The 23,144-nt window shown below is 38.4% G+C and overlaps 1 protein-coding gene across 1 annotated transcript in view; it reads right to left on the bottom strand.

Moving 5' to 3' along the window:
* The window catches only part of LOC134750716 (actin-binding LIM protein 3), a 93,568-nt gene extending 78,496 nt beyond the window's left edge, over positions 1-15,072 (bottom strand). Inside the window, exon 1 of the mRNA XM_063685952.1 lies at positions 14,623-15,072. Coding sequence (XP_063542022.1) covers positions 14,623-14,827 — 205 coding nt within the window. The 5' untranslated portion in view covers positions 14,828-15,072. The remainder of the gene's footprint in view (positions 1-14,622) is intronic.
* Positions 15,073-23,144: the final 8,072 nt, after the last annotated feature.

Consider the following 23,144-nt stretch of genomic DNA (forward strand, 5'->3'; position numbering starts at 1 on the left):
ATATTTAAATATGTCGCGGTGTCTTCAATTTTGTTATTTATCAAGGAAATTAGTCTGAAACGTTGTAAAAATAGGCCAAGGCCATAAAGGGCTAATCGACGCCTGTAAAATTTTATTATGGAATAGGGTTCTATTAGTAGCGAAAGCAAAGTCAACACGGGAGGCTTATCGCAGCATTACTTGGTAAAATCTATTGATTCGGATTTTCGGTTGTACTGATTTTAATAATTATTTGCTTGTTTAGACAATTCTAATTCTGCTTGTTTAGGAAAGAAAAGAAAGAAGTTGCCGTATACAACTTGTGCCGCTTGCGCGTAATCACAATCAGACGCAACAGCCTCGAAGATAATTATTTTCGACATTTAAAACCGGCATTTAGCTGCAAACGTATGCTACACTTATAAATCAATGAAAACAGGGCACTTTGTTATAAAAACCATGAAAATATTACGTCCATTCAAACGAGTTTCGAAGTTTCGAGTAGCATTCGAGTTTGTAAGATACGCAAACAGGTATCGCAATAACGTCATACTTGTTGGCTAATTGAGGTCTAATTGGACAATGATTAAGCTTCAACGTCATTAAATAGGTAGTAGGTGTTTTATCTTAATTTAAATACACTACTAGACATGTATAACATTTAAAACTTTCGCGTTTTGAACACATATTAAATCACATTTACAATCTGGTCTATCGCAAAAAAAATATCGCGCGCTTTAAATACACTTTTCGTCGAGTAGTCACACAAATCTCTGTTTTGACATTTTGCTGTGACGTCCCAGCAAAATGTCATATTGTCAAACTCAAAATTTCATTGCTTATCGTAAAAAAAAAACGTTCTTCGAACGTAAAATGCTCTAGTGCAGACACGTATCATTTTCTGCACACCTTTTAGAACAACAATGACCCTCTTTCAGAGCATGAGAAATGAAAATTAATAAATAATTCATGCCTTATCTGACGCAATGGCGTTATTTGCGTTACTCACTCGTATATTCGTGATATGTTTGTCTGCAACTCTTTGACGTCAAACGTACCTGGAAACAAATAAAAAAAAAACAAATTTAATAAAGACATAGTCAGATCATATTTTGATGAATCAATTAAAAAAAATATCTACATTCTACTCAGATTTTGTGTTCTAATTCTAATTTGTTCCTGATAGTAAAAAACATTAATCAAAGGCCTCAATCTATTTACACTCATGGACACATTTAGAGGTCAATGAATAATAACTTATATTATACATGCCAAAACTACATATGTCGGGGGTGGATTTATCCACAATTTTCGGGAACAAAAGAGACAATGTAACAGATTTTTCTTGAAGTGCTTTCTCATTTAATAAAATGGCATTTAAGGCAATGGCCTAGGTTGAAACACTTGAAACATAGCTTGCGACTTTGATAGAAAATAAATTTATTTCAATAAATATTTTGATGTGTTTTTAAATAGGCACACTACTAATACTATAAATTATAAACTGAAATATTGTTCCAATACCTATAGATGCCCTTCAAAGAGCAAAATAGGAACATTCGCTTGTGAACGAGTCACTTCTCAGACTAGTCAGTTGAAGGCGTTGAAGCACCAACATTAAAAAAGCTCCAGTTATCAAGTAAAAAAGACGACTGATCAAGATAACATCCAGACCATTCCACACGCGAGTAATCCTTTAAGTAAACAAGCCGCATCACGAAGTGCAATTTGCAGCATCGAAGGGCTCATAGAGTGCTGCAACAAATTGAGCCTTAATGATTAGTAAATAGAGTCCAAGTAGGCTGGCATTAGCAAAGTAAACGAACTAGTGAGAGTAAAAGTCTCAAGCTGGAAACGTGTGCGTGCATTCATTAAATTTACTATGAATAAGGCTCCTCGTTCCTATCCCCTGTCACATGGGAACATTTTTAAATTATAATGTACTGACGGCTTTGCAATGGGGTTGGCAACTGTCAAAGGTTTGCAGAGATGGCGCCATCATAGCTTGCCCCTTTTTCTATGGAATTTGGCTTAAAAGGCATCCAGGGCATTAAAAAAACAAAAATTTGACACAATTCTAGGGATTGACAGGGCAAGCTATGCTGGCGCCATCTGCTAATTATTTCAAACGGCCAACTCCATTGCATGCCATTTGTTTCTACGAGTTTACGGAAACGATTGCCAATATGTAATAACACCCCGTATTCATAAAACTTAGCAAAATTTTGTCTCTTTCTAACACACACAAAACTCAAAAAGACAGACAGGGACAAATGATTATCAATAGCTTGTTAGAGTTGGCAGACGTGTAAGAATAACGCCATTAATTGTAGCGTTGCTGCTGACTTCATCGGAAAATATTTTGACGAGAAATCTAAAAACAATAACATGATCTGTATCGATCTCGTATCGATCGTGAAGTCCAAGAATTGTATTCTCAGATGGTGACGAAGTATTTCAAACCTAGAGACTTACCCTTAAAATCCACTCAAGCAGTTTTCAGAGAGAGTAGAGCGGAAGGAATATGAAGACAACTACCTTGTGCAAATAAGATTTCCTTTCGTTCCTTTAAACATTTACCGAAACATCACACAACTTCAAAAATATGTCATATTCATATACGAAGCAAAAGTGACCAAGGCCTGCATCACACAAAGGATCACACAACTAAGCCAAGTTTACCAAAACATGATAACATCACGTCGCGACTCGCGAGTCAGCAAGAAAAGAACGTCTTGTACAAATCGATGGAAGCCCCATTACACGCTTGATTGGACGCCGGTTCATCGCCCGAACACCATTACTGCAGCCATGGCAGTTGAACCGACAAAGGTCATTCAAGTAGCTAAGAAAAAAACAGTATAAAGGACAAATAAAAATAACACTGCTGTGTATTGCAACACGACTTGCATTATGTGCCCTTAAAATGCTGTTAAATACACACCTAGTCTTAGCACAGTCCTCGGATCCATGATATTATAAAAAAAGTCTGTGACGGAGACGTAAAGAGATTTAGAGATGTTAGTGGGAATAATGGCCATACAGTCAAAAGGAAAATAAGATCAAGATCATTTACCACTTTTCTTGTTCTGTAAGCAGTTGAGCAAGCACTATAATTTTAGGGTGCCTGAGGCGACACGCGCGCTTACCAAAAAGGAATAGAACACACAAGGTGAGTTAGAGGACTGCAACGCCACGAGTGCACGTCTGGTGACGTCATTCACCTTGAACCACGGTAACCTTGAGGGGACCGCACCTCAGAATCAGAGTTTATTAAACAAGCCAAGCAAAATTGCGGTGCAATTAGTAAGGGGATAATCAGACGTAATCCTAATTAATGTAAAGCACAAGTTGCACACACTTTAGAGGTATAAAAGGTAAAAAAGATATGGCGATCTTCGTGCGAGGAGCACGACGCACTATTAGTAAGTAGTCACTGATGTAAACGAGTACAAAACGGTGAAATTGTGCGTAATATACTTTCAAAAGGAATGATAGAAAACAGATAGGAATAATGCAAAAATAACAAACTTGAAATCTAGGCCAGCTTGTTCGAAAAGTTGAACGGGAAATACAAATGTCCCAATACTAATTGATTCTCGATTGTAATGCTTTGATTTTTGTATAAATGGTGAGTTGTATGATTCTGACGTGACGTGTTCGGACGTTTTACTGATAGCACTCTTATCAGCCTGTCACGGAGCAATCATATCATACACTAAAAATAAAGTGGATTCCGCTCGGGAATGCACTGATAAAGAGGCCTTGAATGTTTACTTTTATTTGAAGATGGTCACTAACTTCAACCGTGACTGTTTGCTGGTAAAGGAAAACGTAGTAGTTCGTTAAAGTAAATTACTTATATGAGGTAACATCATCTCAACATCTGGACACAAGACAAATTGAAGATTTGTTTGCAACGAATTTATCTAGTGACCTAAATTAGGCAACTGTTGGACCACCCAAAGTATATAAATAAATGCTCTCCGCTAATTAGCGCACGAATATAACTGATATAAGTAGAGTTCGGTATGTTTTGTACATTCCAGCGGCGGGCAATTCGGCTGGAGATGTCGCTATTTATAGCGGAAGGTGGCAGACGGGCGGCATACCGCGGTGTACGAAACGGAAGGCTGCCATCCACACAGTTAACTCACAATTCGTAAAGCATACTGTAAATACCAATGTGTGTGGTCAAACCAAAAGTGTACCTAGTATATTTATACCCTGGTCTCATGAAGTGCTTGTTTCAGAACCTTCGTTGGCCTAATTCAGAATTAACAGATTTCTTAAGATATCAAACATTTCCGACAACTAGAAAAGGTCTGGCATCTCGGAGCGGGAAACATCGAACTATCGTAAGTAAATAAAATGTATGTTTTTTTTTCGTCTAGTTTTTTATGCACTCCGCCTCGATTTGCTATCGATTCGATTCCTTGATCAACACGATAAAATATTCACCAGTAGAAAATAATACACATTGGCTTGATTTAGAAATACAGAGCATAGCGGCTCCGCAGATCTATTTGGTTTATTTGCGAATTCTCAGTCATTCACTTATTGAGTTCTGAATGAACATGCACTTTATTACCTGCGGAATAAGATTCAAATATTCTGGCAGCAAATGAAATGAACTTTTGAGACGAGAAGTGTTTTGAACGGCCGAGACGAATGGCAAGCGGAACGAGTCGCTGCACCAGCCGAAATGCATTCGTCACAGTACAGAAGCTAATGAATGTTTGCATTGCACAGCTATTAGGCTTTAATTTAATTAGCTCCCTGCATACTTGTACCTTCTGTTTAATAGTTTCAGGTGTAAATCTTATGTAAAGTAACACTAACAACCACTTTTGCCACCGTAACGCCGTAACTGTTGAAAGGGGACAGTAAAAGTCAAATAGATCTACCCGCAAACTTCCCCCGAGTTAGGGGGTGTCCCAAGATATATCGACGCGGAATCGGCAAAAGCCAATAGGAAAAACCTTTATGTCTAAATTATGTTTATAGCGAAATAGCCGTCGACGCGTCGGCAGGCGTCGGCCGATGCAAGCCGAGCGGAACGACGACTTTTTCGCTTAACAGCAACAGCAAACAAATAGGTTCTAAAACCTAATTCGTCTGTCTGTTGCAAGAGATATATAGAGATATATGTATACCTCCTCTAATTTGCTAGGTGCACGACTGGTGCTGCCCTCATTTTGTCGGCTTTTCTACGTAAAATCTTACGGAGTAAAATTAGTTCCAACGGCTGCCGTTAGCATTAATGTTTGACATTCCATTAATAACAGGACATAACACACTAAACAAACACCTACATAATATGGGTAAAACTGATAGCCCCATGTGCAGAGCGTGCATGGAAGAAGAAGAAACAACAAAACATATTCTCCTAGACTGTAAACAGGTAGAAGTGTACAGGAGCAAATACCTAGGTAATCCATGCACACTAAAAGAGGCAACTAGCAACCTGAAGACTTTGCTAGGCTTCGTGGAGGAGCTGGGGTGGTTAGAGTAGCGCTACCTCGTTTCACGCAAAATAGGCGCATTGGATGTCGATTTGCGGAAAATGCCCAGCATAACTAACTAACTGACATTCCATAAGATTACGTGTGTTTGTGACAATCAGCGCCACTTCGCACCATGCCATAACAAATTAGGTAAATAACAATGTCCGGGCAGTTTCCATGCTACTTTTGTCACTTCACAACAGGTTGCTGGTCTCAATAATCGTAGCTATACTTGTGTATTGTCAGTACCTGACTAAAGTCAACAATCAAAGTTTTTACGGATGAAATGCTTCACACGAACTTATAGTTAGAGCCATTGTTCGCGCGTTGCGTGACTGCGATTAGTCGCAGACAGACTTCCGTCCCTCTCACGCCGAACCTGACAAAGGTGAAGGTTGCGGCTAACTCACGAATAGTATTAACAATATTAAATATATAAAACACAAACCAGTTCAATGGAACCCGATGAATTAAACGAACTATAAGATAAACACGTGGAGCTGGTGATGAAACTAGGAACGCAGGCGTTGATCTTTGTGTGAAAACAGTCAGTATGGAATAGAACCACATTAGGGTTACAGTAATTGAAGCTTCTAGAGCTTGGCATTAACATTAGGGTTTTAACCTGCCGAATGCTTACTTTACTACATACTTACGGCATCCGTGGATTAAGAGTGACCTGACCTGACCTCAAGGCTTGTCACCTGTTTGTCGATTCTGAAAATAATGAACTCAATACCAATTAGCCCAAAATGGTCTACCTGTACGACGACGGCCCAACGAAATCGTAGTTGCTTCTTTTTTTATTCGATCAGTCGGTTGTTCTGTTCACTTTACCAAATCATGAGGCTATAGCAAAGCATTTGGCTACATTAAAAATTCCCACTCTACTGTAATTATGGCGCCAGCGATCGCTAAGAATATCGCCCGTGTGTTTCATGCGCCCTGACCTGTGACCGGGCAAAAATAGCCCGTCATTCAACCAACATCATTCACTCATTATTTCTAATCCTTACGTCTCAGCAAATAAGGTTCACCGATGATCAATTAAGCGTGGTCGGTATTCTTAGAATAACTAATCGAGAAATTTTCTGGAGTTTCAAGTATGCTACTTAATTCTGGAACAGTGACTTAATGTAGTGACGTAATTAAATTATCATTAACACTTGAAAGTGTGCGTGACTAGTAATGGGATATGTGTCACGTCTGTCACGAGCATAGTTTATCCAGCGAATCGTGGTATTGACCTTGAAAACCCTTTTTTAAGGAAACTTTTAGCAAATACTGGCAGGTTAGCTGCAAATGTATGAGCATATGTGCGATTACAAAATCAGGTTAATTCAGACCAGACAACAACTTTACAAATAATGTCCGTCAAAATATAAGATATGACATATGACGGTTCGTTTATTTAGATCCGATACCAGGAAATCATTCCCACACGTACATTGCATAATTTCCATGGAACAAATTGAGATTGTTCATCAGTCGGACCACCCGCGGGCATCCGTATTTACGCGCGTCAGCGCAAATGCTTTGTAAATGTTCTCCAGAACCGCCGGGAAAACATCGTCACCTTAGGCATGCGGCTGTTTGTCTTACACACAAATGGAAATCTGTACTAACAGCAACACTTGGTTGCAACGAATAAATTATTATGATTATGACCATTTAGGTTTATGAATTGTCAGAGAACAGAGTGGCCATCAGGGGCAGTTTCAAAGTCGCACCGATAACTGATAAACTTGTTGAGAAACGCCTACGGTGGTACGGGCATATTCAGAGACGATCTCCCGAACATATGATCAATGTAGCCTTAGCGATGCCTACGACGACGCGAGGACGCGGGAGACCACCAGTCACTTGGTTGACGACGGTGGAGAAAAGCCTGAGAGAGCAAGGAATAAAGGACGCACACCTGGCACTAAGCCGTGTAGAATGGAAGAAAAGGACAGGGAGGGCCGACCCCAAGTAAATGGGATAAGGTCTGGGAAGAAGAAGAAGAAGAGAACAGAGTGGCCGTTGGTATGAAAATTATTGGTGAATAAAAGAGGGACCAAAGTTCGAGAGTCGGTATTTATTTGGTAGTCACTATTACCACCTCATTAATATTTTGCATAAATAAGCGAGCAAAAATGCATGACACGTTCTTCTGGCTCTATATTGATTGTCCCATATTTTTGCGTGTCGGATAAAATGACAAACAGAAGGGGCCAGTTCAGTTTTAAATACCACTTAGCCTAGATCGATATCTTGTTATCTTTTATCAATCATCATTATAGCTTGACAAATAAATAATGAATGAAATAATTTATTTTAGGCAACAAAGGCCTGCGATTCAACGACTGAGATTACCTATTGTAGTTTCGATACTCAAAATTAAATATCAAGACTAGAGATTGTGGCAGAAGTATTTGCCCTTATTAAGCTGAAGTGCTACAGTCATATTAAAAGGAAAAGTGAGTTTAACCGTGGACGGAAGCTACAAGTTCCCGTCGCACCAGTAGAAAGGAGGAAGCGAGGTTTCACCGCGCAAGCGCAATGGACACGGGAGTGGCGCCCGCGCATTCCGTTTACATCCTTACTTTGGACGTAATTTACGTCTTTGGGAAAAATCATCCAACCAACCAACAAAAATCTGTCAATATTTTTTTACTTTTAGTCAAAAGCATAAGGTAATCATTCCAAAACCAAACTATGTTCCAAGTATAGGCAATACTTAAATATCGTCTATGTCTTAACATGTTCAGACTTTCAGATGTTTTTGATTGGTGAGCAATTTGATCGATACTAGTATATAAGTTCATGGCTACTGACTGTACAATAAAAAAAATTACAGACTAACAGCAAACTGACCACCGTAAGCCACCATCGAACAAAGGTTTATGACCGTGTTCAATTACAGTTTGTAATACTACACTAAGTCGAGCGCAGATGATCGACGACTGTGATTGATCGATCGCTTCTATCAGGCTTTTTGCCGCCGCAATAATACCATAGGTCTACGAACAGTTCCATCCAGTTAATTGTCCATTTGTAACCCTTAATTGCATATAAATAAGGTCTACAAATTATCATTGGTGTTCGTCCGTCTAATCCGCACCACGGTAAAAACGGTATCAGCAATCAGTATAGTGCTGATTGGGTGCAAACTTGTTCAGTCTGGAGTTCAAACTCAGAACGGTTTATAAATTAGAAAGAGTTCAATTTGCATTTTAATTTGGAAATTTTATGCTAATGTGACATGCGTTTTGATGACTAGATGCCATACTGACCTGACCTCAAAAGATAGAGTGCAGTAAATAGAGAAGAAAGGTTCACATCAAGGTGGATAGTAAGATAATGATGATGATGATGTCGATGTGAAAAAGATTCAACACAAGTTGTGTCTAGGTTGCATTACACAATATTCCCAAGAAAACCTAGGCTATTGACAACACAAGCGACTAAAATGTTTCTCTGAGCACTCTCTACATAACAACCGTGTAAATTATCTACTGAAACTAGCGTAATATAACCCTGGAAGACATGAATTGTCCGAACGAAACTGTTCTTGCTAAATTATATCCGGATCGCACGGGCAACCGCATTTATTTACCGCTGAAGTTTCGCGGTTTGCACATTTCATTCACGTGTAATAAATAATAATAGCAAGTACAAGTAACCTTCAATAATATACGATACGAAAAGACTTAACACACTTTTTTTTATACCACGTCGGTGTGGCAATCAAGCATACGGCCCGCCTGATGGTAAGCAGTTACCGTAGCCTATGGACGCCTGCAACACCGGAGATACATGCGCCTTGCCGACCCTTTAAAAACCTGTACACTCCTTTTTTGAAGAACCCCATACTGTACTTCCTTTAAACACATATTTAATACTGATTAGTAGCACTAAACACAAATCCTACACACACACAACAGAAAATGAAGCCGAAAGCCTAAGATATTTAGGTTAGAAGGAAATGCTTCAACGAAAAAGGTCAACCTCCTTAATAATCGTTGCCAGAAATGCCAGATTCTAGCGATAAGTGAGAGCACCACAAGACAAGTTGATGTAAATATGAACCATTTATCAGATACTTCGATGCATAACATTCGAGAGATGTTTGGTGATTGAAACATCGTTTTCAGCAGCAGTCGAGCGGCAAATCTCAAGTCACGGCATTTACTAACAAGATTAGATAAGCGTTCCATCATCGCATCGCATCAGATAATTGGGAAGTGAATGTGGTTAGGTGCCTACTGACTGATGTGATTTTAATATAAAGTACAAAATTATTTATTTATTTACAAGAATGAGTCTTTACGATTTTTAAAGATATTTTCTACAGAATATGAGACTAAAAACTTGAATCAACTTGGTTTCGTGGTTGGTTCGTGGTGGTTGGCACGTTTTCTCATTATTACAAATATTAATTCTGAGCGGATTAACAGATTGTAAATAACAATGGAGACACTAATACTCAAGTAGATTACAATAACAATAACTTCCTCAGATAATATAATAGCAAAACCAATTAGTTGTATCAAGCTGACAGCTCTACGACAGACAAACAACACAATTAACTATAATAGTCCGCTGCTATCTAAAACAGATGACCATAACACTAATAAAGAACACTTAATTAAGACTCCTGCAGAAGTTAAAGCAATTGCGATATCTTAAACACGTTTTACCGAATTTTATTGCCCGTAAAAGTTTTTGAGGTCGCAGATACGAAACCTGTCTCGAACCGAACCTTATTAAACGATTGCTCAATGGCATATGTTAGATAACAGACCGGTCCCGCAGACACACACACAAACTCATAAACTCACGTAAAGTGTTACAGTAAATTAGCTACTATTTTTACAGTGGAAATCAGTTTGAAGTAGGACTAGACGAATACAATATTTGAATTAGAAATGGTCGTAAGTGATAATCAGCAATAGAAGTGGCTATGGTGAGCGGGGTATCTATTCTATCCTGTGACCTGTAAATTGGCTACACGACATAAAATAAACGTATAGATCTTTAAAGATACGTCTTTAATTTGAATATGTATGCATATATAATTAAAAAATCATTCATGGGTAACTGTGTAAGATTTTATAATAAACTTCCAAATATCATCACTGAATTATCTGTTAATAGATTTAAAAAATATGTAAAACGTAAACTTATTTCTAAAGCCTATTATAGCACACAAGACTACATGAATGATGAAACACCGTGGGATTGTGATTGAAAATAATTATTTATTTATTATTGTGTTAATAATGATGAAATTGATAATTCAATGAATACCTATATTAGGTAATCCGTATTTTTTGACATTTAGATTTTTGTTCTAGAAAGTTTCTAGACTAGTATTTTTTATACAATTTAGATAAGATAAGATAAGATAAGATAAGATGTTTATTTGTAAAAGTCATGTACATGAGATGTTATTGAAGTTTATTTTATTTTATTTTATTTAAGAAACAAACAGTCGTTTACAAACAAGTTTACAAATATTTCTTAAATTAAGACCTGGAGTTTCATTATTGTATATAAATTGCAGTCTATAAAACAACAAAAACATAAAGTAGGTAGGTACTAGGTAGTAATAGTTTGAAGGTAGGTATAGGTAAAACTCACGAGAGCCGGCGGAAGATTTGTACTGAAACTGTAAATTATATCTAAAAGAAAATCCTCGCCGATTCTCGTGAATCGACCCATGAGTAGGTACAGGTAATAAAGTTAATAAGTAATGTAGGAATTAATAAGTAATGACATGATTTCCGGAAAGTGACATAAGTATACATAAGAAAAGTTATACAGGAAGCTTCCATGACACCCTGTCAGGGCACACAAATTGTCTTATATCTAGCTTATTACTAAATTACATTTAAATTACATTTACAGGCCATGCATGCTATTATTAATAATATAAAATTTTGGTGTTTGACGATCCTTTTGTGAATTCTTATTATTAATTTTGACATATCTATAATAATTCAATGTTTTTAAGATAAGGTAATATTTAAAACTTGACAATTTAAAAGTGCTTGTTGCTAGGCCTATTTGAATAAAGAATATATTGAATTGAATTGAATTGAATATTACATTAAGGACATGTCCCTTTGGCGGACATATTTGTATGTAACAACAATAAAGAACTTTCTATTCCAATCGGGGTACCTATAGGTGTAACATTAGTTAGAAATTCAGATCATTTTGATCACATCGATTGCTTAAGTACTTCTGCTGTTAACTGTAGTTGGAGGAGTTAGGAGCCATTTATAGCCAGATTAGCCAGTAGTCTTTTTAGAAAACTATGTCAGGGATCTTATTTAGCGGGAAGAAATTAATCTGATACGGTTGACCAAGGTTTGAGTAAAGATGAAGTGAACACTGCCAACGGCGACTTGGCGAGCGATGCGGTGATAGAAAACCACTGTGGGAATCATATACAATTCCAATTAGATTCCTACTATACAAGCATTGACAGTTCACAATTTCACATATTATGTATGACTAAGAAAGAAGAATAATTCAAGCAGTTAACCCAGAGAACTATAAATACTACAATGCTTATCTAATTGGAAAAGCGAACACTGGAAAACAAAGACATTGTTGTTCCGGCACAAACGGAAATATGTGCATTCAGTAATCAAACGAACCAAATGTTCAAATGATTTGTGCACGACTTTATTGTTTACAAAGCAAGAGGATGCGCAGAATTAAGACAGTTATTTCGTTCAGAAACTTTTGCTTTTGGGCATATAGAAGTGGGTAGACAGGATATCAGGCAAGAAAACACCCGACTCCAAATTAGCGTTCAGACAGCATTGTGCCAGCGCCGGCGATTCGATTTCAAAGTCAACCAGCGTGCCGTGAGTCCGTTGTGAAGTCGAAATCCGTAAGAAATCGAAGTGTTCACTTTTTTTATACTATTTTGGTGGCAAACATACTTATACCCCGCCACATTTACCATAGCATATGAACGTTCGCAACTCCAGGAATGTCACATGGGCGTTGCCGATTCTTTACAAGTTGATGGAAGGAGTGTTCCTTCTCTAAGACATCCGTTACTGAGAAAAACTTGGCACACTTAAAGGAAATTCTTCTGAAATCACACAGTATAGAACTATAGAACCTTCTACTGGTCATCTGTACTTTTTCTCTGCACTGTAAGCGAATGACCAGATCTGTAGCGACCGCGATGCAGTTTCTCCTTACCTCGTTTAAATGCAGGCAGAATCGTGACAGCCGGGCCTTTTGTTTGTAAAGCGGCATAAATAAAGATATTTACAACCCGCTGGTCACGCGGCGAGATGATTGAAGGAGAAACCGCATTACAATTTATAAATACGGGAGAACGTGGAATTGAATGGTCCATGACGAATGTAAGCAATTAGCGAAGATTATTTAACAAGTCATGCAATCACAGCTAACTAAATGTCTGTGCAGTAACAGTAAGCAGACACCATCCACTTAAATAGATTCAAAGATTTAACTTTCAATTCGATTCGTTAATTACATGCATCTTTGCAATTCTTGCGCGTTGACAACCCTTTACTTCCGCTTTTACAGGTTAAGGGCCACTTGCGCGTTCCAGAGTTAGCCAATTAACTCAGTTAACCGTTTAAACAGCGTTAAACTGTGCTGTATAAACGGTTAACTCCGAGTTAGTTGGCTTAGTAACAAAACAAATGCCAATTGAGCCGAGAATTCAAGTCCGATTTTCAAATAATCTACACATTCTTTGCAAGTGTGTAACGTACCTTATATGTGTTTGTATTGATGCAAGTCAAAACTAGACCTCAATTGGTTCACTGACTTTACATTTATTGAGTTCTGTCATTAGTGTCATTAATCACATTCAGTTACTTTCGTGAATTTGACCAATTTCGATAAACTTAGGGATCTAATAAGACGTTTCGCGTTTTTAACACGAGTAAATATTTACCAATTATATTTATTAAGCATATCCGATCTAGAGTTTTTAGCGAAATATATACGATATTGTATACATATAATTACCAATATTAAGATACCTATTGTAATCATAAATAAAACTGATCGGCTGTCACGACACCAATGTCACCCAGAATTTTATCGCGAAACGTCCAGATAAAATTACAGACGACTCTTCATAGAGTATTGCGGTGAAATAGCAGATAAACGTTCCAAAATAGAATATAGGTAACGCGTATGCCGAGAAACTTCGAGGTGTTGCCAACATAATACTCCTGATCTAGATTTAAATTCCACGAAGCCGAAGAGACTCAAGAAATGCTGGCGAGAACGCGAGCAATGACATCTAAGTTAGTGTTTTTAAAAAGAGGACGCCAAAGAAAAATCAGTGCGAAGGAAAGCCGGAAAAGTGGAGACAGTCCTGAAGCAGTAGCTAAGGAGGGGGAGATGGCACCAAGAGAGCAACTGGAATAAGTTCAAAATGTGAAATAAAAAGAGAGACAAACTAATGTTGTCTGACGTTTCGACAAGCAGTCTATTGAACACTAATTGCTCCATTAGCAAACTCGAGACTGTTCAAACGATCTAATTCCAAGCAGAAATAAAGCCATTACTTTAATAGTTCTTAACGACACCATTAAACATGAATATTCAACACTTATAATGTTAATTTGAATGTTTTAAGGTCTTTGTTTGTTTGAAGGGTGACGCAATGTTATTTGGATAATTTTATTAGATAGGTACTTACTTATAAAATAATCAGGGATCGCATTCGGTAGAACATATTACACTTTATTTGACTTATTGATAGCTTAACGAGTAATCTGTTTTATAGCCTGCAAGAGAGGAGTTGAAATTTTTGACGTCGTAGTTTTATTAAGATCATGAACTATTATGATTACTTAAGCTCAGGGACAACATGCGCGACAACTCCGGACTGCTCTATTGACTTTAATGTTGCTAGCCATGAGTAACCAGCAAGAATGTGCGATGAGCGCACCAAGGTCAGCTAATGATGTAACCGCTGCCTCGATTCGACTGCGCGCTTTTATTTAGCAATAAAACCGCACAATTTTATTGTCCGACGGCAATCGCACTTATCTCGTAACCTCCAAAAGACGCACGATAACGCCAATGATAAACGCAAACCGGTTTTCAATTAGATCCTAGAAATGTTTACAATACTGACCTTTCTTAGCTTGTTTCTCACGTTCCTTTTCCTTTTCTCGAGCCTTTTTATCGCGCTTTTCGCGCTCCTGCTTTTCCTTCTCCAAGCGCTTCATCTCCTTCTTCAAATCCTTCTCGTTCTTCCTCGACTTGGTGTCGTCGATCTTCTCCGACAGGATGAAAGTCCCTGTCTGGACTTTCGCGTCCGTTTCGTCCTTCGGCCTCATCGCACTCACTCACACAAGGGTAATGTAATTATAGAAACAGAATCCCGTGTTGCACTCTGAAAATTTTCGATTCCGAACTCGACTAGCTACCTTCTTATCAAGTCGAGCGTCGACGCTGGCGATTGGCGAATCCGTATCAAAGTTATCACTGACACTCGACTGTTTCGAAATCCGGAGGGCGCTACGATAGCCGCGAGTCGCGTCGTCCGTCTGTGGCGCGGTCCGGGGCAGCACTGCCGGCGCCGCCGGCGCGCGCGCCGCGTGGGAGCGTCAGTCTCTAAAAATAAAACCTTCACTTCCTATACAGCATATGGGATCAGAAGACGATTTATGGGCAATGAACCCATGAAAGCTTTTCGCGGTGACTAAGCTGAGGTGGTGTTTACGCTCGATTTCGCAGCCAAGGTTGCAGAATTAGCTACGTTTTATGGGCAATGTCAATGTCACCGTTGCCACTTCCGACCCGATAGTTCATGATTGAAGACATAATGGAAATAAAGTCCATTGTCTCGAGTGAAAGCCAAGGAAGGCTCTGCCGTCGAAACGGGCCAGAGCCGGTTTGGGAAGTCGCAATCCCGAACAATCAGTGCAGAGAAGATCACCTTGGGAGCGCTCACTTCGATACAGCCTAGCCAAATATGCCAATATTATTTGGACAAAAAAACTACTACTATTACTACAGTGTATATTTGCTCTGATCCGGGAATGTTTATTATCCATTTCTCTAATAATGTCAAGGTCCGTAAACTTTACGATAAGCACACAGCGATAAGAAATGTTTTCTCAATCATCTATCAAGCGGCCATAACTTGTTGCATGTACATATACAACAGATATAAGTATAGTAGGTATTTAGTATTTGCTGTCAAAGCGGTGCAGCTGCAAATTAGATAGTTAATGACGTCGGACTCTATTATCTGTAAAACTAGGAGAGGTGTGCTTTGTTTATTGTATTGTAATTATTAATATTATGGAATTTAGATTGTGTATTTTCATGACACAATACATATAATGCTATTGAAAATACTGAGTTTTCTTCCGGCGTTCCTATTGGGAAAATTCCCGAAGTGGAAAAATAATGAGTCAAAATACTTGACACACGCACACATAACTAAAATAGTTCCCAAGTTACTAGCATAAGAAACAGCTGGTAAATATACAGATCTTCAGCTTAGTGAAAACATTTAAAAATAATATTGGATACCAAAAACCCACTATTTTTTCTTAAATTCACTTACCCTTTGTTTCGTCCCAACGAGTTTGAAGCCGTTTCGAAACGCAATCAAGTCGGAAATAGTATCCGGGCGGAGGGCATGGCATGTCGAATCACAGAGAAACGCGACAAAGGAACCGCGACGCGGCGCGGGATCCAAAAGCTTCCCTGGGCCTGTATTACCAACGCTCTCGGAGCATTAGACTCGGGTCGACCAGCATACAGTCACTACTTTGAAAATATCTCGTATCTCACAACACGCAAACGCAGAAACTCTGTAAGTCTGTATGCAACGCAATCCCATACATCCCACATTAGATTGACAGAACAAGATGCAATGCAATTTGTTTTCAAAGTAGTGACGATATTGTGATCCCTTTTGCTTTCATAAATTTTCAGTGATTTAGATAATCGGTATTAGTGATCTGGTCCGTCGTCGATTGACAATCGTCATGACAATCAAGCCGGTATCACATTTTACCAGACATCACATTTAAAAAAGTTTTCCCTACAAAACGCGTGTTCTTTCTAACAGACCGCTCCTTATTGTACAGTCGCCAGCTCGTGTGCTCACAAATATCTAAACATGTCCCTATTGTCAAGACGTTAGAGTGCGTGTTCAGATATTTTTAGCACCTCTGCCGCTCCGATATATCTGATGGCGACTGTACTACGCATGAAATTGTTTCTTGTCTGACTTCTTATTCGGCAGAGAGATCATAAACACTCAGCATTCAGGCACATTTTCACATGCAATTAGAGAGACAGATAACAAAATTTCTATTTTCGTTTTTTGCTGTAGGTCCTTTATTCCTTATACTAGATTTCTTCCAGCGAACGCTCGCTTGCGGTCAATAAAGTGGATAGAATAAGAGTCAGGGCTCGGTCAACCGTGACCGAGGGCAAGGAACTATAAAGTTGGGAAGTATATGACATTAAGGAAGTTTTTTCTCCTGAGAAAAAGTAAGTTGGCGAAAAACAAGAAAACAATAAACAGAATTTGAGTCTAGTTTATCCAGATGCGAATACTAACCTAACAGCTTGATGATCAAGAATAATTTTGGGAAGCCAGGGCAAAATGGTGTAACGAAAAAAAATTGTGGAAAGTGTAGCTTATGATCTTTTTAGCCTTGATTTAAAAAAGTTACAATCTCAAACTAAACACCACATCCTCCTTCTTCTTAATCAAATCGAAGGAGAAAGTAGCGTTTGAAGTGAACCTTTAGTAGCTTCTATTCCTAAAATATAACTCCGTATAGATAAGTAAAAGACGAAGAGTGTCACCTAAACTCGGAGTAGAGAAATTTCTGCAGCTATTTATAAGCTAGACTAAAATAACAGTTAGTTATTAATCTCATGTACGATCATGCAGTGTCCCGGAAAGCCGGAGCTAGGCTATTCACGAATTTTACGATACTTCTACCAACTGTCAACTGTAATTTGACCCCTAGGTCATTATGCGTGGAAGGTATAGGTTAGTTTTATATAGAGTTAGACCAAGCTAAGTTGGCAGCGATTTTGATAGCCCAGAAGTGTCATTTTAAACGCCAACTTCTATGCAATTACGACGTTTAAATAACACTTGCACAGTCTGTGCTATCGAAATCGCTGCCAAATTAGCTCATTGGTCTAACTCTACGTGTATCGTTACAAGTAACTGTCAATTCGTCAGCCTTATTGCAAAGACAAAATGGTCAAATATGGAATTCCTGTTAGTACCAATGAGTTTTTAGGAAACTATTGACGTAATATCAGTTTGCCAATAGCTCTTCGGTTAAAGAAATCATCGTGAGGATCTAAGGAAACAGGCCGGCATTTTTCACTCTTGTTTGAAAAGTTGCCTGGCAATTCGCTTTCATGGAAACTGGTGGTGGTTCTTTTCTTTACGATTTACGATGCAACAGGAAAAGTGAGTTAGTAAGGTGAGTAAAGAGAAGGTATCAGTCAGTTGACTCATCAACCTTAAACATGGCAGTGGAAACTGTCATCGCATCAAACTTTACAAGCAAAGTATAACGCGCTTCGTTGACATTGCCAGACGGTTTGGTGCAACAGTGTTTTCATGAATAGCCCCGGACCGGCGCGGGCGCAGGGACGGACACGCGACACCTCATCGCTTCTCACGCAGGAAAACTGAGACGCTCGTATTTCTTGGCTAGGAGCTAGGAGGAAGCGGTCATTTATCTCTTTCACTCAAAAGTCATCGATGTAACTCTGTTTTTATTCCCTTTTTTATAAAAAGATTAAGTATAATTTAGACTTTACCTTACGATTATTTAAATTTTGGAGTTGACTAAGATTTAGTATTAATTGCCAAAAATTTACGATTACGTATTTAGTATAAACCAAAGATAGACATAACTCCGTAATAGAATCCGAGGAAAAAACGTGCCTCGAAAATCACGAAAATTTGATTCTCGATCAGATGGCGCCACTACCTTTGGCCTACTTTCGTATAGAGGGCGTTGACGGTTTCGTTTGTTATTTAACAATTTTAACGCACATCAGTGGACATGGGTCAAATCATATAAAAATTATAAATGCAAATAAAAAAAGCATTTATCCATATTTAAATACATTTTATCGTATTTTTATAAATCTTCATTTTTAGTTTTAAAGTGTTATCGATAGATGGCAGTGAATTTTCTGTGGTTACAAAATTTACTATGACAGTACCGCTCTATCTTATTATATCCCTCTTTGGTATAAACTCAACATTTGATTTTTGAGGGAGCAGCTTCAGATGAACGAGTAGGTTCGGTTTATATTTAAATATTATTTAAATATGTGTAGTTCGTTTCTATTATGCCCGCTGTTAAGCTTTGATGGGATCAACTATTCAAAAACCTCAACAGGGAGTTTCACAACTTCGTTGTTCAATAATTAAATAAGGATAGTTACCTCGTAATTTCATAAAACAACAGTATGTTTAATAAAGCAGCACAACAAGCAGGGTGGTGAAATACCTGCCTTTTGTAAACTGTATTGCAACGAGATAAGTTCTACCTATGGTTAGTTAAGTATTTTGCTGATTAACAAGTATCAATGTTACGAACGATGGCACCCATACAACTCACAAGTCTCTAATCTGCATCGAGAAATAAGTAACATCTGTACACCTTGTAATCACTCGAGGAGAAACCTGCGTTTACATAAATCATTAATGTCATCGTAATTGATCGCAGTCGATTAATATTGATTGCAAATTTATTCGTCTATAAATCCTTGGGAAATGCCTTTTTAATTGAGGGTTTGGCAGTTTTGGCACAGGTGTATGATATATGAATACGATTGTAATAAAGAAACATATATAAGCTGGGACAGATTCTAGGCCGATCCACATACCTGATAAATGGCATATGGACGTATGGATCTTCCTTTTTTTTGCTTTATGGTAAAAGTGAGAGCAGCTAAAGGATAGTCATCATTCATCACTTTCCATCAGCAATAAAACAGACGCAAACCTGCACTTAAGTAACACTTAGAGGCCATTTTCAAAATAACAAATAGACAACAGAGACTTCGACCTGTCATCTTTTATTCCAGTTACCCACAAAGCGCAAGCAGTCCCAGCATTAGAAAACCAGTATAAGCACTCTAATTCGCATTGCAGTAACAGAGCAAGATGTCCCGTTAGATTTTTTGGTATAAGCCCTTGACTCGACAAGCGCCGGGAATGCGAGACAGGAAGACGTTATGCAATAGCGGGCACTTTCTCGCACAACCATTTAGTAAACTCAATTGACAAATGACGGCGGAAACACTTGGTTACTGCCTCATAAACATTACTGGTGCAGTGCTTATGACATTTGGAGGGCTTTCTACCGAACACGTTTTGGTGGTAGAGGTCGATTTCATGAAAGAGATCCTACAGCCGCAAGATAGTCGATCGTCGATCTTTACTTTGATCGATTGATTGCAAAATTGGCGAGAGCAGTTGACGAGTTCGCACTTCGCGATCAGAGGAAATCACGTCATAACACTTTTGAACTAAAGAAAAGAAGATTTACAACAAAATTGAGGGTTTTTATTGCGATTAGTCCATACAGGAACAAATGAAAAGTAAGATATTTTTGGAATTTTTAGCGCTTCGCATAAAAATCGCTCCAAAACGAATTATTATGTTTCCCTAAGTACTTAGTTGTTGATAAAACCCGAATTGGAATGAGCTGCGTCATTTACTTGAACATCTGAGCCGTGAACAAAGGCCCCTCGAGATGTTTCGTCACCGACCGACCTTGTTGACTTGTGATATCAATACCTCGATTGTTCAAAACTTGTTGACAGTGACCAACTGAGGGGCTACCGCGAAAACCGAAAATCGCAAATTGCGGGGATTTTTCTCTTTTACTCCAATGTAGGCGTAATTAGTGACAGAGAAAAATGCACGCAATTTGCGAACTTCGATTTTCGCGGTTATAGCCCTGATTTCGGCTAGTCCATACTGTTTTAGGCCCTTCATTAAACTTTTTCATTAAATCTGTGATCTTGCCAACAGAAACTTGCCAAAATTGTAACAAAATTGCGCGTACTTTAATAGGGCGGCTGAACAGGTTTTAAGTTACTTTTCGTTTATGTCATCTCGGATATGGGTGAATATGGTATCAATGCATTCATTTTGATGTCCAGAACACAAATATATGAGATGACAAGCGCAAAAATAGTGGGGGTAGTTACTGTGACGTCATAAAGTCGGCACTCGGCAGTACAAAGTTATTAACTTTTTTCTTTTAAATATACCATGTGGGGTACCAAATGAAAGGGCTTTGTGAGTAGATTACAAATATAGAACTTTTTGAACGTTTTCTTCTAATTGGTTAGACCAAGTAGTAAAAAGGTAATAGTATGTTACATTGTAATCTACCCACAAAGCACTTTCATTTGGTAGCCCACATAATGTTTAAAAGAAAAAAGTAAAAAAACTTTATAATGCCGACTTTATGACGTCACAATAACTACCCCCACCGTTTTCGCGCTTGTCTTCTCATATATTCGTGCTCAGGACATCATACTCAATGCATTGATACTAAATATATCCATATCCGAGATGACATGAGCGAAAATCGATTTCTAGAAGACTTCTAGACAAAATACCGACTCACTACTTACTTACTTTATCACGTGAATCAATCTGGATCTTTGGACTGAATGCAGCTAGTGACTGTGGCATAAGCTCGAGCAAAGTCACGTCGAGATGTCAACAAGCTTGTGGCTGATCAGTGGCCTGTTGACCGAGGAATTCTGGAACCCATGACCGCACCACCGGCGATCGCGAACGCCGCTCGAATCGCTAGTTAGATCGACTGAGGTATTTACTTAGGAATACCGGGAAACTACTAAGGAAGGTTGGATCTTCCGTCTGTCAAATCAATTATTTAGTTCAGTTGTTTAAAAGGTTTATGCGATTTAAGCAACTATAACTAACTATATACCTACACGACGACCGGTCTGGCCTAGTGGGTAGTGACCCTGCCTGTGAAGCCGATGATCCTGTGTTCGAATCCCGGTAAGGGCATTTATTTGTGTGATGAACACAGATATTTGTTCCTCAGTCTTGGGTGTTTTCTATGTATTTGTATATTATATATATCGTTGTCTGAGTACCCTTAACACAAGCCTTCTTGAGCTTACTTGTGGGACTTAGTCAATCTGTGTAAGAATGTCCTATAATATTTATTTATTTACCTGCTTATTACGAGCTCGTTTCTCTAGCTTGTATATCTCTACCACTACATTAATATCTCCTGTATGTGTAGCCTAATACTCATGCTGGTTTAGCAGTTTAGCTGAAAACTGCGCGCTCCGTAATCTTCATGAATATCGTTAAGCTAGTCTAGACACGCCCTTGACACCTGTTCGTTTCCGTTTGCCGACGGCGGCTGCGCCCTAGGCGCGGTAATACACCGCTAACACGCCGCAGTTGTAGATGACTAGGTTTGGTCGGCAAATTACCTTTTTAAAAGTATAATCTGTGAGAAAATCTAGACTTTACCATCACTACAGTTAAACGACACTAGGCTAGGCTAGGAAAATGTATTAAGTAAAGAATGACTCTACCAGCCAAGATGTAATGTAACATCCCTGATGAAATTCCATTAAAATTTTAAGATTGGGTCACGAAGATGTCAAACAAACTGTCCCTTTCGAAATTCAAATTAGAGCTCCATTCCGCTAATAGATCGTAGATCTCACAGAAGACAGAAACAAAAAAACACATGTGTCAATCTGCAGATGTACCATTATTTTGGTACAGAAATAGTCCTGACACGTTTTCAGCCCGCGGGCGAAAGTTCCGCCGGATATCGTTGGATTAGTGGGGTTAGATTAGACGTGGCCTAATTGTTGCTAAATTTTATTGGTGATCGATGCTTCATATTACACATCCGGTCGAGATATGTGTGTTAAGGCGGTCCCCTGAGCCAAAAGGCGAAAAATCTCCTTATATGATCCTGTTTTTCTAAGAGGCGTTGATATTCGTAGACGTGGAAAAAATATATGTAGTTCTTGACTATATTATCTTTAATATCATAGCTTCCGATACACGAATTATGACACTTCGCTCGATACAATTAATTCCCAAAGTAACCTCTAACTCGGACTTTTAATCCAACTTTACTCGGTTATTTATTATGTGATACTATAAACAAAAAAGAAGAAAAAACAATCTTAACTTAAATAATAATTTCATAGCTAGGGTAACGTTTTTAAAATAAATAAAAATCGACAAAATTCGATCAAAATTGACGCTTGGCGCGCATGATCTTTCCCGTTCTTTCTTGCGAAATGTGACAGACAGCGGGCAAACCGATGGAACGGCCTTAATTTTATTGTATAGATTAGGGAAAATGTGATAAAACCTAATTGAGTTTGGATTTGTTAGAATAGTACCGATGAGCATTAGCTGCATGTATAGTCAGCGATAAAATTCAGCTATTTGTCTTCAATGTTTTAGTTTTGATTTGACCTTTTGAAATATTGTCGTTTAAATATTTATAGGTTAAAAGGACTGTGTTAAAATGTGTTTGGATATTTTATATTTTTCTCCCACATATTCCTAAGATACAGTCTCTGATTCTCTCTAAGATTTTCAGTCGGCGCTTTCGC

The sequence above is a fragment of the Cydia strobilella genome, chromosome 20, assembly GCF_947568885.1.
Source record: "Cydia strobilella chromosome 20, ilCydStro3.1, whole genome shotgun sequence".
Classification (NCBI taxonomy): Eukaryota; Metazoa; Arthropoda; class Insecta; order Lepidoptera; family Tortricidae; genus Cydia; species Cydia strobilella.